Source organism: Schistocerca cancellata, chromosome 5 (assembly GCF_023864275.1).
Source record: "Schistocerca cancellata isolate TAMUIC-IGC-003103 chromosome 5, iqSchCanc2.1, whole genome shotgun sequence".
Lineage (NCBI taxonomy): Eukaryota > Metazoa > Arthropoda > Insecta > Orthoptera > Acrididae > Schistocerca > Schistocerca cancellata.
This window is the reverse complement of record NC_064630.1, coordinates 38895170-38908380: the sequence shown is the minus strand read 5'-3', so window position 1 is coordinate 38908380 and position 13211 is coordinate 38895170. Positions and strand designations below refer to the sequence as shown.

The following is a 13211-nucleotide window of genomic DNA, read 5'->3' as shown; positions in this document are numbered from 1 at the left end:
AACATATCAAAATAATCTCAGCAACTTCAGGCTTATCTCTGATTACCTCCAGAGATCAGGAAATCAAAACAGTTCATAAAAATTTAAAAGTGAAGCAGTTGTTTACGAATGATTATTGGCATAACAGTGTTTGTGTTGTTTAGTATTTGACTTAAAATATTCCTGTCTTGTCTAGGCTGTATTCTCACATCAGAGACCCAACTTATTACTGGCAGAAATTCCCATAGTTAGTACTATCAAATATGACAAAATTCAACAAAATATGCATTCTACTGTCGCTCTTTCAATAAATTATAATTTTATAGCAATACAGGGGCATTATATAAATTTCACACTTCTTCACAGCCTACAACTGTGATAGTCACATATTTTCTCATTATGAACTATTAATATGATAATAAAATACAGAAAAGACAACTGAAAAAGAAGACCTCAAAGCTTTTGCTTTTGCTGATGACCACAGCATCTGGGAAGAGGTGGAATGGAAGGTCAGAGGAGACTGCATTACTCGAGTAAAAAATTTAAAAACTCAAGTTGACTGTGAATAAGGCTAAGACAGTGTCAAATGAAGATGATTATGACACTTGTACCTTGTAACATCACACTGGAAGGAGAAAGGTTGAAAGTGTGAAAAGTTTAAATTATCTGGGTAGTGTCATATCAAGTGATGGAAGTGCAAAACTAGAAGTTTTAGACACAGTAGCAAAAGGATCCAGCTTCTTCCACCAAGTACGAAACATCTAAGATATAAACAGATCATGCGTAAAATCTGTCTCCCATCAATCATGACGTACAGTATGGAGACCTGTGTCATAAGTAAGAGACAAAGAGTGAAATGCAAGAATGTGAAATAAAAAACCAGGAGACACAGAGTCAGGAACCAATATCTAGGAAGGCCCACATGTGACCTTGACCATGGAGGAAAGAATGAAAGCTGTGAGATTGAAGTTCTTAGGTCATGTGAAGTGAGTGCACCAAACTCAAACTCCACATCGGTGTTTGGAGCTGGAGGTACCAGGATACAGATCAAGCGGGTGGCCTAAGACGAGATGGGCAGATGAGGTTAATGAAGAACTCAAGAGGAGAGGAATAATGTGGGATGTATTGGAGAGGGAAAAGCTGTAAAAGCTGTACCAGGACAAAAACCAATGGAGGCATGTCTTCACAAAGTTCCTACCTGGCTCAAAGGAAGGAAATCCTGATGATGGTGACATCAATGAGTCGAAGTATGGGAAGTAAGCTTATTTTCTAATGCTTTCATCAAAAATTTCAGCCTTTACACATACAGCAAATGATACTGAAGTCAAGCATTTGAGAACACCTATAATACAGACAACCAGAAATTTTGAACAATCGATTTCATATAAGCACTTTACCCCATTATGTATTGTTAATGATGATGATATATTTTGCCTTGTACAAATTTGAATTACCTTAATTTTTTCTAAGTCAGATAATAGACAATTTACCAAGAACCAACCAGCACCTTTAAATGTTTCATATATTTTTCCTTCTGTTGTGACAGCCTTGTTGAACTTGGTTATGATGAGTGAATCATCAGCAAAGAGCACTATTTCTGTTTTAAAAGTGTAAAATGGAAGGTCATTTATACATATCAATAACAGTAGTGGCATCAGAACAGAAGAGATTCATGAGAGCTGAATGAGTTAACTAAAAGCACTCTTATCAGTTACATACACTGTAAACTTACCCACAGTACTTCTTAAGCCACAAACTTTTAAGTTTCTGTGATTTTCACAGATAAACATCTTGGACAGATCACAGAAACCTCGACAGATGAAATCATCTTGTAGTTCTCACATTTTAATAAGAGGGTCAGTCTAACATCTTAATTATCACCTTCAAAAAACGAAGTTACATGTTTAGTTTTTTGTTTGTTTGTAGGTACATGTCTGCAGCCCTGGTCTACAGTGAAATCCCTGTGACACAGTACCATAGCATGCCACCCGAAGCCGGCCGGAGTGGCCGAGCGGTTCTAGGCGCTGCAGTCTGGAACCGCGCGATTGCTACGGTCGCAGTTTCGAATCCTGCCTCGGCCATGGATGTGTGTGATGTCCTTAGGTTAGTTAGGTTTAAGTAGTTCTAAGTTCTAGGGGACTGATGACCACAGCAGTTAAGTCCCATAGTGCTCAGAGCCATTTGAACCATTTTTATTTTGCCACCCAAAGAACCAAACAAAGTAGCACAGCCTATTGATAAAGTGCAGTATCCTGCGGGAATTCATTTTGTTGCATTTCATGTGGAACACTGCTGTGACAGTATATGCTGAGATGGTAGAAGTGAATGACAACAATGCACCATCATATGACCCAGTGGTTAGGAGGGACAGAAGCTTCCAGTGTGGTTAAATAAGTCTGAATGACAAAGAACAAAGTTGCAGACCATCTCTCTTTGAAGAACTGGGGATTGCAAGATAACTGAAGGTTTTGCTGCTCTAAGACCAGAACATGACAAGTGAAAATAAGCCCTGGATTAGTTTTCAAGTGCTTGCAGGACATTTTGAACACAGTAAATGTTGTCACCCGTCGGGTTCTGCAACTGCTGACAACCATTCTAAAATTCAGTTGAATCGAGGCAGTGAGGCAGTAATGGAAATGTTGCAGCTATGTCAGGCTAATTCAGGTGACTTCTTTAGCAACCAAATAACCATGGACAAGTGTTGGGCATATAGTCAAGGTCCTTACAAAAAGGAGCAACGCTAACAGTGGAATCAAGTGTATTCATCACCCATCCATCTTTTGGCAAGGTGATGCTGAGTATTTTTTGGGACTGCTACGGTTTGGTGGTAACGGATTATGTTCGTGAGGAGCAAGCTGTCAAAGAAACAAACTATCAAAATCTTATGATGAGGGTATAGGAAACTATCAAGATGTAGCATTACAGAAAGCTGTCTGATCGAGTGTCTTTGCTCCACAACCAGATCCTAGCTCATTCTGCACAGAACAGTCACACTTGCTCCTTGTATGGGTTGTCAAAGTTTGCCACACTCCCTATATTCTCCTGATATGGCACCCAGTGCCTTTATCTTTCCTTGGATGAAGAAACCATAGTGTGGCATGTATGTCCAGAATGACAGCCTGGTGGTCTTACAGAGGGAACATTTCCTGAACAGCCAAAATCAGACGTCTACAACCAATGTCTCCTTCAAGTCATTCATCATTGGAAAAAATGAGTCATTGAAATTTAAATACAAGAGAAAGCCTTACAACATTCCCAGGTTTCATGGTTACAGCTTGATTTTTTCAAGCTGGTAATTCAAACTTCATTATCGCTAGTACATGATCAGTGAAATGGTAGATAGCATGTTCAGTGCAGAGATGCTTCTGAGATCTAAATTGTGACTGGGTCAGAATGTTAAATGTACAGACATATTAAACCATCCATAAAAACATTACCAATTCCAAAAAAGGAAGCTAATATTGAAATAGGTCAATAGTTATTAATATCCGCTGTACCTTTTTTAGAGAATGGTCTAATGAAGTTTTATTTTACTCTGTCTGAAAAGATACTTTGTGCAAGTGATGCGTTACATATATGACTCATACAGTAGCTATATTAGCGTACGACACAAAAACGATGAGTGTAACATTATTGCATTCAGACCATAGGGAGGTGGGGGCAGGGTTAAAACACACACACACACACACACACACACACACACACACACACACACACACACACAGACAGACAGAAGGGGAGAGAAAGATAGAGAGAACTGTAAGTTATAGAACAAGATGTTCAGTGCAGTTAAGGTATATGTTCATATTACTGCATGTATTGCACTTATGCATTAGGCATTTAAAATGTTCTGAATCAACTGGACACCTATTAAGACACTTTACAAAAAAGATATTCTCGCTTTCATGTTGCACACAGAAGCGTTATCAAGTTATCAATGCACAGTAAAACTTGATCAAAGTGGAACATCTAAGGTCTGGAAATCTGCCCAAACAGAACAATTATATCAGTCCTGACACACTCAGTACACTTTTATATGCTATTTTTTTGTAAAAAGTGAAATGTGCCCGATGCAGAAATAGAATGTAAATTTTATGACTTAATTAATAGCTCATTGTATAATGCAGAAAAGAGCTTGTACAGTACCGTATTACAGTATAAGTTAGTTATTCACGCCATTAAAAGAACGCTGCATTTTACACAATGGCTGTACAACCCTGACAATGCCATTAAGTGGCACAAAACCAAGAAAAGTGATTCAGCACAGTATGGTGCTCGGGTGTGGAGATGAAGCAGTGCCACTGTCTGCAACAGTGAACAAGTTACGTGCAGTGTAGGTGCATCAAAGGAAATGGTTCATTCGTACGGACACTGTTTGTCAGAGTTTCTCATTTCCCATTATTATTGATGCACATGGGTGCACACTGGAACATTATTGCATACCTTCCAATACTCTGCTGCAATGTGTGAAATGAAAGAGGAGGATGTTGTTCCATTAAACAATGGTTTTTGCCAGTCAAGGTCAAGCATTCCAAAGAAGTGCACTACCTGCATTATTTTCTGCCAGTTTTAGTTAACTAGTAGCACTTTAAATGACAAGATGACTTCGAACAAAAAGTATGTGTCATTGACACTTAATGAAAAGAATAAAGTAATCAAGGTGAGTGAGAAAGATGAACTTCCTGTGTGCAAAATAGTGTTGCATTTTAAATGTGCTAAAACAAAAATTTACTATACTTTAAGAACAAGGGTAAGACACAGGATGAACGGATGAACAGGAACTGGCAGAAGAAGAGAAAGGTGAAGAGATTGACAAGATAGTGTGAGGGAAAATACTTACCTTTTTCTGCACCCCTGTTCCAGAGTTAGGTTCTGAAAGTCGGTACAGAGCTTGGAAGTACGCAGTTTAAGGCACCCACAGGATGGCTAGAGTGTTTCAAAGCTGGGCACAACATTTTGTGTCATGAAGTGTGTGGGGAACTTAAGGATGTGCAGGAAGATAATGCTGTACCATCTAATCAAGAATTATGACCCGAAAGACAAGTTTAATACCAATGTAATGTGACTGTTTTTTCGTGCACTGCCTTCGATATCTCTAACAACTCAAGTGAAAAGTGCGCCTGTGAAAAAATGTCCAAGGAAAGACTCATTGTACTGCTGTGAGGAAACATGTTACGTGAAATGGAGGAGCCACTGGGGATTTGCGAAGGTGGCAAAACCACATTGTTTCAAAAACATGGACATTAGTAAGCTTTCAGTCACATGGCAAAACAATAAAAACTTGTGGATAGTGAGTGATCTTATGGAAGTAGGGCTGGGCACTTCAAAATGAAAAAAGAAAATCACCAACTTCTCTTTTTCTTAGACAATGCAACCTGCCATCCAAAACTCAAGTTATTAGATGTGAAACTGGCTTGGTCCCTACCATGTTCAACCAGCCTCACACAACCAAGGAAACACATTCAAGCCTCACTATAGGCGATTATTGATGCAGTCTCTTATATTTAATTTCAACAGGCTGAAAGTGCATTCGCTCTTGCATGATCAGTTTCTATACTGGATGCAGTAAATAGGATTGGTTTGGCAGTGAAGGAAATAAAGCCCGAAACTGTTAACAAGTGCTTCAACAAAGCAGGATTGGAGACCAAGATGCTTCTGTGGCCATCGAAGTTCAAAAAAATGCAGCACCAATTGCTGAACTAATTAAAATGCATAACATTTCATGTAGTGCAGATGACTATGTTCGAATTTACAACTTTCTGTCAACTCACTCCACTTTTACTTCAGCAACAGATTTAATAGAAATCTGCAATACTGGAGATGACAGGAAGAAACAAAGGAAGAAGAAGAGGAGCAAAATGATGCTCCTAGAAAAATTAGTACACCTAAAGAAGCTATGGCATGCATAAACAATGTTACGAGATTTTCAGCACGCACAAATTCTCTCAAGCTGTATAGTGCAAAAAATTGCATAGAAAAAACAGTTTTGCACAGGAAATTCAAACAGGATACCCTTCTTGATATGTGGTAAAAAAAAAGTGAAATTCAATGCAAGTAGACAGAGGAATAATATGTATGTACTTCCAACAATAAACAAATTTAAAGTTGGAGTAACAATACAGAAATGGTTTATTATTTAAAGTTATTGTAACAGTCTAGTGATCTGTTGCATAATATACAATAAGTAAACACCTATAGTGTAGTAGTGAAGGTACATCAATATGTGCAGAATTACAAATTTATACTATTGTGCATGATACCTGACAAATGTAGACTAGTGAGTTTTGTGTAATCTGGAAACTTGTCCAATTTGGAAAATTATTTAAGTCCCATGTGATCCAGTTTTGAGCAAGTTTTACAGTATTACATTAGTACAAAATACCCTGCACTGTCGCACTACACAGTGGCTTCTGCAGTGTATATGCATAAGTAGCAACAGTGAAATTATTTATTCAGTTTAAAGACATGGTATGTGTTTCGAATATTCTCCAAGAAAATTAAGGTTTCATTGACTTGTGATGTAGCATGACAGCAAAGATAATGAAAAATATTTTTCCATGTACTCATATTTTTTCTTGAATGTTATCAGATATTTATTGCATCCAGTGATTCACATTTTTAAGGAAACTGTCCAATGATATATAGGTAACTCTGTCAAGGCACACTTACGAATATAGTAGGCCCCTTACCACATACAGCAGATATCTTTTTTATGGCAATTTTTTAACTCAGTGAATGAAAAATTATTGGGAGACCTCTGAATTTAATGATACATAATTTGTGTGGCCAGTGTAGCATGCTTGTAGTGCCTCACATGAACTCTAGGGTCTCTACAATAATAAAAATGCAATCAAATTTAATGCATTTGAGTAAGGTTATTACCAACAACGAAATGTAAACTTTTCACCCTCTTGTATTACAGCATCATTCAAAGGCACAGAAAACACAGGACCAACATTTTTGGGTGATGCAGTAACAATTTTTGCCTTTTTGAGTGGTGGACTTGGTGACTTCTGTGGTCTCTCCAGTTGTTTTGTCTCTGGCATAGCAACCTGCATCTCGACATCAACCTGTTTACAAACAAATGATGACTCATTACTATGACGCAATAGAATCTTGGCACTTACAATGACCATGAATAAATATAGTTACTTACTCACAGGCATAGTATGTGACAGAAAATAACTACACTCCAAGTACATCCCATCTGTCTATCTAAGACTGTAATATACAATGTAAAATTACTGCAAAAATGTGTCGCATGTTAAATGAAATAAATTCATTTCACGATAATTTTAAAATTATTCACATAAATGACACATCAAATTCATCTTAAAAGATACTGAAAAATCAACAAGTGTGTGACAGAATGTGCACACTATAAATACTGGTAGCCTCAGGGGAACTGATTCATTTATGAAAAAAGATATGTTGTCAGCTCAGAATTGCAGAGCACAGTCAAATAAATATGGAAATACATTTTTTAATACATGGCATGTATATGAAACAGAATGTTACTGGAGAACTTTCATAGAACAAGTTCACCTTTTCTCTTTGGAGGGGGGGACTGTTCTGTACTTCAGTGACTATGGTTAGTTTATTGTTTATTTTATACACATTACAGTATGATTCATTATATGGACCAAGATGAGATTATTATTACAAACAAGAAAATTCACTCATTTCTGACAAAAATGCAGAAATAACTATGTATGTTTCTTTTGAAGGATTCGGCATTTACGTTTTAATGTGAACCTCCCTGCAAATGAACTAGCCAGAAAACACCTGTCCAAACGATCATTATCAGCTCATACAGAGATAAGAAACTAGACATAAATTGCAGCTGGGCATCATAGAATGTCATCTCTTCCACCTTACGTTCATTAAATATGACATCATTAAAATAAGCATTGCAAAGTTCGGAAAATACTGTTCTCAATATAATAATGTATGTTTCTGAGACAAAAGCAGTAATGAAACCACTGACAAGAACAACATCGTAGGATTTGTTAATAACAAAGAAGTGGAAATGGAAAACTGATGAATATCACAATACCTGAAACCACATGGTGGCATTAGGCATATACAAGGAACAGAATCCAACCAGTTAAAATGCCATATTAGACAACCTAGTTGTATAAATAACACACATAAAGCTATTACACAATTTAACAATTTTGTTGTTCAAGCAGAGATTTGCCAAATTTTATTGTTCACAGTGTAATTTCCTGATTACTGATGCATACAGCCAAACTGCCAAGTGGTGGCAGGAGAAAACATATATAAAGTTAAGTAAATGTGCAAGCTTTTGGAGCCAGTGGCTCCTTCTTCTGGCAGAAGGGTTGAAGGAGAAGGAAGAGAAATGAAAGACAAGGGCTGGTGAGGTTTATAAAATAGGGAGAGTTTGGAAAAGTCACCCAGAACCGCATGTCAGGGGAGACATACTGGACAGGATGAGAAGGAGAGGCTGACTGTTGGTGACTGCACTGGACGAGATTTGAAAATCTGAGCACTTAAAGGTGGAAGATAGGGTAATAGGCAAGATAGAGATTATTGGCACATCATGAAACAGTTAATATGAGCAGATAACTAAGTGCATTGTATGTGGCAGAGGTGAAGGGTGGCGAAAAATAGACAGGTCAGAAAATAAAAGATACAAAAAACTATGCGAGAGTGATGAAAACAACAGTTACTGAGAAGCAATCCTGAGACCGAAGAAATTAATGTAAATTAAGAACAGGTCGGTGTTGAGAACCAAGGACATGTTGCAATTCCACTTCCTACCTGTGGATTTCTGAGGAATTGGTGTCTGGGGGAAGAATCCAGACGGCATGTGTGATGATACAGGCACAGAGGTCATTAATGTGATCTAGTAGAGCACACTCTGCAACATGATACTGTGTGCTGCCAGTATACAGCTATGCCTATGTCCTTTCATCCTAACCGATAACTTGGTGGTAGTCATACAAACAGAGTTTACATAACAGCTGGTACATGATGTGTGACGTTTCCCTTTGTTAGTATATGTCTTGCCTGTTACGTTTCCCTTTGTTAGTATATGTCTTGCCTGATACAAGTATAGTATATGTGTTGGTATGAAAATTCATATGGTAAGCTTCACACTGGGGGCAGTCATAGGTGTAGGAGCCATAGGGTAAGGAAATGGTGCAGAAGGAGCATAGGGTCTGACTAGGATATTGTGGATAGTGGGGGTGGAGGATAGCAGACAATAAAAAGCTATTCTAGGTATGGTGGGCAAAATGTTGGCTAGAATGGATCTCATTTCAGGGCATGATTTTAGGAAGTCATAGAATTCTTGAAATATCGGATTAATATATTCAAGACATGGATAATACTGAGTGACAAGAGCTGTACACCTAAGTTATTTATTGGAGGAATCAGCTGTATTAGGATTGGATGCGATGGCCCAGGAAATCTGCTTTTGAACTAGGCTTGTGAGATAACTACTTCCAGCGAATTCTGAGGTGAGAATGGTGCTGTATTGCTGTAAAGAGTCTGCATCTGAACAAATACCTTTGCCTCAAATGCCAGGGCTCTATGGGAGGGAACATTTGACATAGAACAGATGGAAACTGTCAAAATGTAAGTACTGTTGTTTGTTAGTAGTTTAATGTGAACAAAAGCTTGTAGCTGACCCTCATTGAGGATGATGTCAACTTCAAGGAAAGTAGCATAGTATCTGGAATATCACCATGTGAAATTTGCTTTTGATAATTTATCTAGAGATTGCAAAAAGTTTAGCAGGTCAGCCTCACCATGAGTCCATGTGGTAAAAATGTCACGGAAAGGCTTATGGATCCCAGAAAAGCCCTCTCCATAACATGATATGGTCAGAATAGGAAGGAGCCATCCTGTTTCCCATGATCATGCCCCTGATCTGCTTGTATGTCTACACCTCAAAGATAAAATAGTTGTTGGTAAGTGTAAAGTTGAACAGGAAAAACATAATAAGTTTGAAATCAGGAGGGCACTGGTTGAGATAAAGTTCAGCAGCTGACAGACCATATACATGAGGGACATTGATGTAGAGGGAGGCGGCGTCAATTGTGACAAACAAAGTGTGCATGCATAGGTTTAAGATGATCTAGGAAATGGTTGGTGTCTTTAAGATAGGAGTGATGTCTTTGTACTGTACACTGAGGTGACAAAAGCCACGGGAACCTCCTTTTGCCTGGCAGTGCAGCATCTCGACGTGGCATGGACTCAACAAGTTGTTGGAAGTCCCCCGCAGCATTTTGTACATAAACTGACTTCTTGATTATGTCCCATAAATGTTCGATGGGATTCATGTTACGCAATCTGTGTGGCCAAATCATTCACCCAAATTGTCCTGACTGTTCTTCAGTCTACTGCAAACAATGGTAGCCTGGTGACTTGTTTGGGGACATGAAGTCCATGAATAGCTGCAAATGTTCTCCAAGTATCTGAACATAGCCATTTCCAGCCAAAGATCAGTTCAGTTAGACCAGAGAAACAGACCATTAAATGTGAACACAGACCACACTATTACGGAGCCATCACCACCTTGCGCAGTGCCTTGTTGCTGCTAGTAAAGACACCTGCATTGGTCATCTGCTGCCATACTCCATCAATGGCAAATTTTGCCACACTGTCCTCACGGATACGTTTGTTTTACATCCCATACTGATTTCTGTGGTTATCTCACACAGTGTTGCTTGTCTGTTAGCACTGAGAACTCTACACTAATGCCACTGCTCTTGGTTGTTAAGTGAAAACTGTTGGCCACAGCATTGTCCGTTGGGAGAGGTAATACCTGAAATTTTATATTCTCGGCACACATTTGATATTGAGGATCTCAGAATACAGCATTCCTTAATAAAATGGAATGTCGTAGGCATCTAGCTCCAACTACCATTCTGCATTCAAACTCTGTTAATTCCCATTGTGTGGCCATAATCACATTGGTCATCTTTTCACATGAATCATCTGAGTACAAACGACAGTTCCTCCAATGCACTGCCCTTTTATAATCTGTGTGTGTGATACTACCACTGCCTGTGTTTATGCATTTCAGTATCCCGTGACTTTTGTCATCTGAGTGTAGACTGCAGGTTTTGATCAACTGAGGCAAATATACATTAGGTGGGAGCTTTGGAGACAGCAACTATGAGATGGCCACGGTGATTAGGTTTGTGGATCTTAGGAAAAAGGTAAAAAGTGAGGATGTGTGGTTTGGGTGTGGTAAGAAGTTCTATGGATTGAGGAGTCCTCGTGAGGGCCTGAGGGACTGTAGGTCAGTTTGAATCACAGAGATGGGATCTTGATGTCAGGTGCTGTCAATAGAGCCAGACAGCTGGTGCAGACCTTCATTTACATACTACCATCAGCCAAGTACCACAGTGACAGAGCCCTTGTCTGCTGGGAGAATAATGATGGAGTCATCAGTTTTTAGCCCTAAATCTGCATTTAATCATGCTGCTTTGGTGAACGACCTTTTTCCTTCACACATAATGTCAACTGGAAATATCATTCTGCAACTGAATCCCAGAACTTTTACAACAGCAAACCGACACTGAACCATGCCTTAAACAGTTATGACCACAATCCCAACTTGAACCACCACCACTACCACAAAAACACCCCTTACACCCTTTCCAACAATTCCTAACACCCAGCATTGATTCACAACCCTTTCTCAGGTCACTGTAACATGATCCTAGCCTGTCCTCTGCAGCACTCCAAGTTCTTAGTTCCCTAAAAATGCAGAAAATTTTATGTTTTAGCGAATTTTGGCAGGACCTGGGAATCCCTACAGCAGCAGAAATTATTTACATCAAATAGTATCTTTAGTTTTGCCGATTTTCCTGTTACACAACCCATACTTAAACTGACTTGCTCCTTTGATCATTGTACTTTCATGTTCACTAATTTTGCTAGCTTTCCTGTGATAAAGTAAACTATAACAACAAATGTGTAGTTTTATTCATACATACTTCTATAAATAGTTGTGCAGAACAATGCATCAAGCAATTCTCATTTAGCCACAAGCATGCAAATATTTCTTTGCAAATATCTTTGTGAACTTCTTTGAGTCACTCAGTCCGAGTTAAGTTATCAACTGGTTAACATCTTACAATAGCTCCCAACTGAAATGTATTGTCAGTCAGCTATATGATTCCAGCCAAATGTAATATTATATTGCGGTTCACTCTGAAGTTAATTATTAATTTGCAGGTATCATATGGATTGTTTGTATGAACATTTAGAACCTCATGTCATTCCTGGCTAATGTTCACATCACTGAGAGGTAAAGTTTGGATTAAAACCAAGTTGAAATGTTTCAGGGTACAAATGGGATTCAATCCTATGATCTTTAGGTTAGAGACACACACATTACCACTAAATCTCCAGTCCCTACAACAATAGGTTGATATTGATGATAGGAACTTAAAATTCAATACAAGAAAATATGAAGATGAAGAAAACCTAAGACTTAACAAAACAGTAAAAAATTAAGTATGCAAATAATATTAAGCATTTGCTATTTAATGTTTTTCCAATATAATAAATGTTGTTAAACAATGAAGTTCAGAGTCTCCATGCGATTAAGTCCTATTATGCCTCACACCAATATTATGTCCCTTGGAAATAAAAAAATGTTTGTTCTATACCTCCTCATGTTTTTATCAAGACCTGTCTTCCATTTTCAATATCTGCAAAGACTTACAATATAAAAGTGAGCAAGCAGGGAAATATTTCACAACAACAATTCCTGCACTGCGTTAACATTTTCCTCCTCAATAATTTTTTCTGGAGACTCCTCCTCACAGCATCTGATTTTAGCCAACTAAGAGACACTTATGTTTCAGGAAAAGATTCCTGATAGACTCAAATATGTACTATTTTATGCCCATCAGAACCATTATCTAGAGAGGTTACAGAAAGAATTAAAAAATGGACATCCTTGCAGAAGAGGGGCCTTCCAGGGACTCTAACTTCCCCAATTTTGTGTGATGGAAACTGAAAATGATGAGCACGCAAGTGTCTCAATGCCTGAGCAACATGCAGAGATGGAGTCTCCTCCCACCTTAAGTGGAACGCTCTGCTACTGTGCTGCAGCACGTAATGCAGACTGGCAGGTGAAATACAACCTGCTGGGCATATGTCACACTAAGGAAGATCTATTTTTGGCTAGTGACATGGCCATAACAGCCAAAATTTTTTAGAAACAAATAGTTTTGTATGGACAC

At 38.4% G+C, this 13211-nt stretch overlaps 1 protein-coding gene across 2 annotated transcripts in view; it reads right to left on the bottom strand.

The window, feature by feature from the left end:
- Positions 1 to 13211, bottom strand: part of LOC126187459 (titin) — a 947541-nt gene that overhangs the window by 153648 nt on the left and 780682 nt on the right. For both annotated transcript variants that reach the window (XM_049928552.1, XM_049928553.1), the window contains one exon: positions 6862 to 7049. In XM_049928552.1, coding sequence (XP_049784509.1) covers positions 6862 to 7049 — 188 coding nt within the window. The remainder of the gene's footprint in view (positions 1 to 6861; positions 7050 to 13211) is intronic.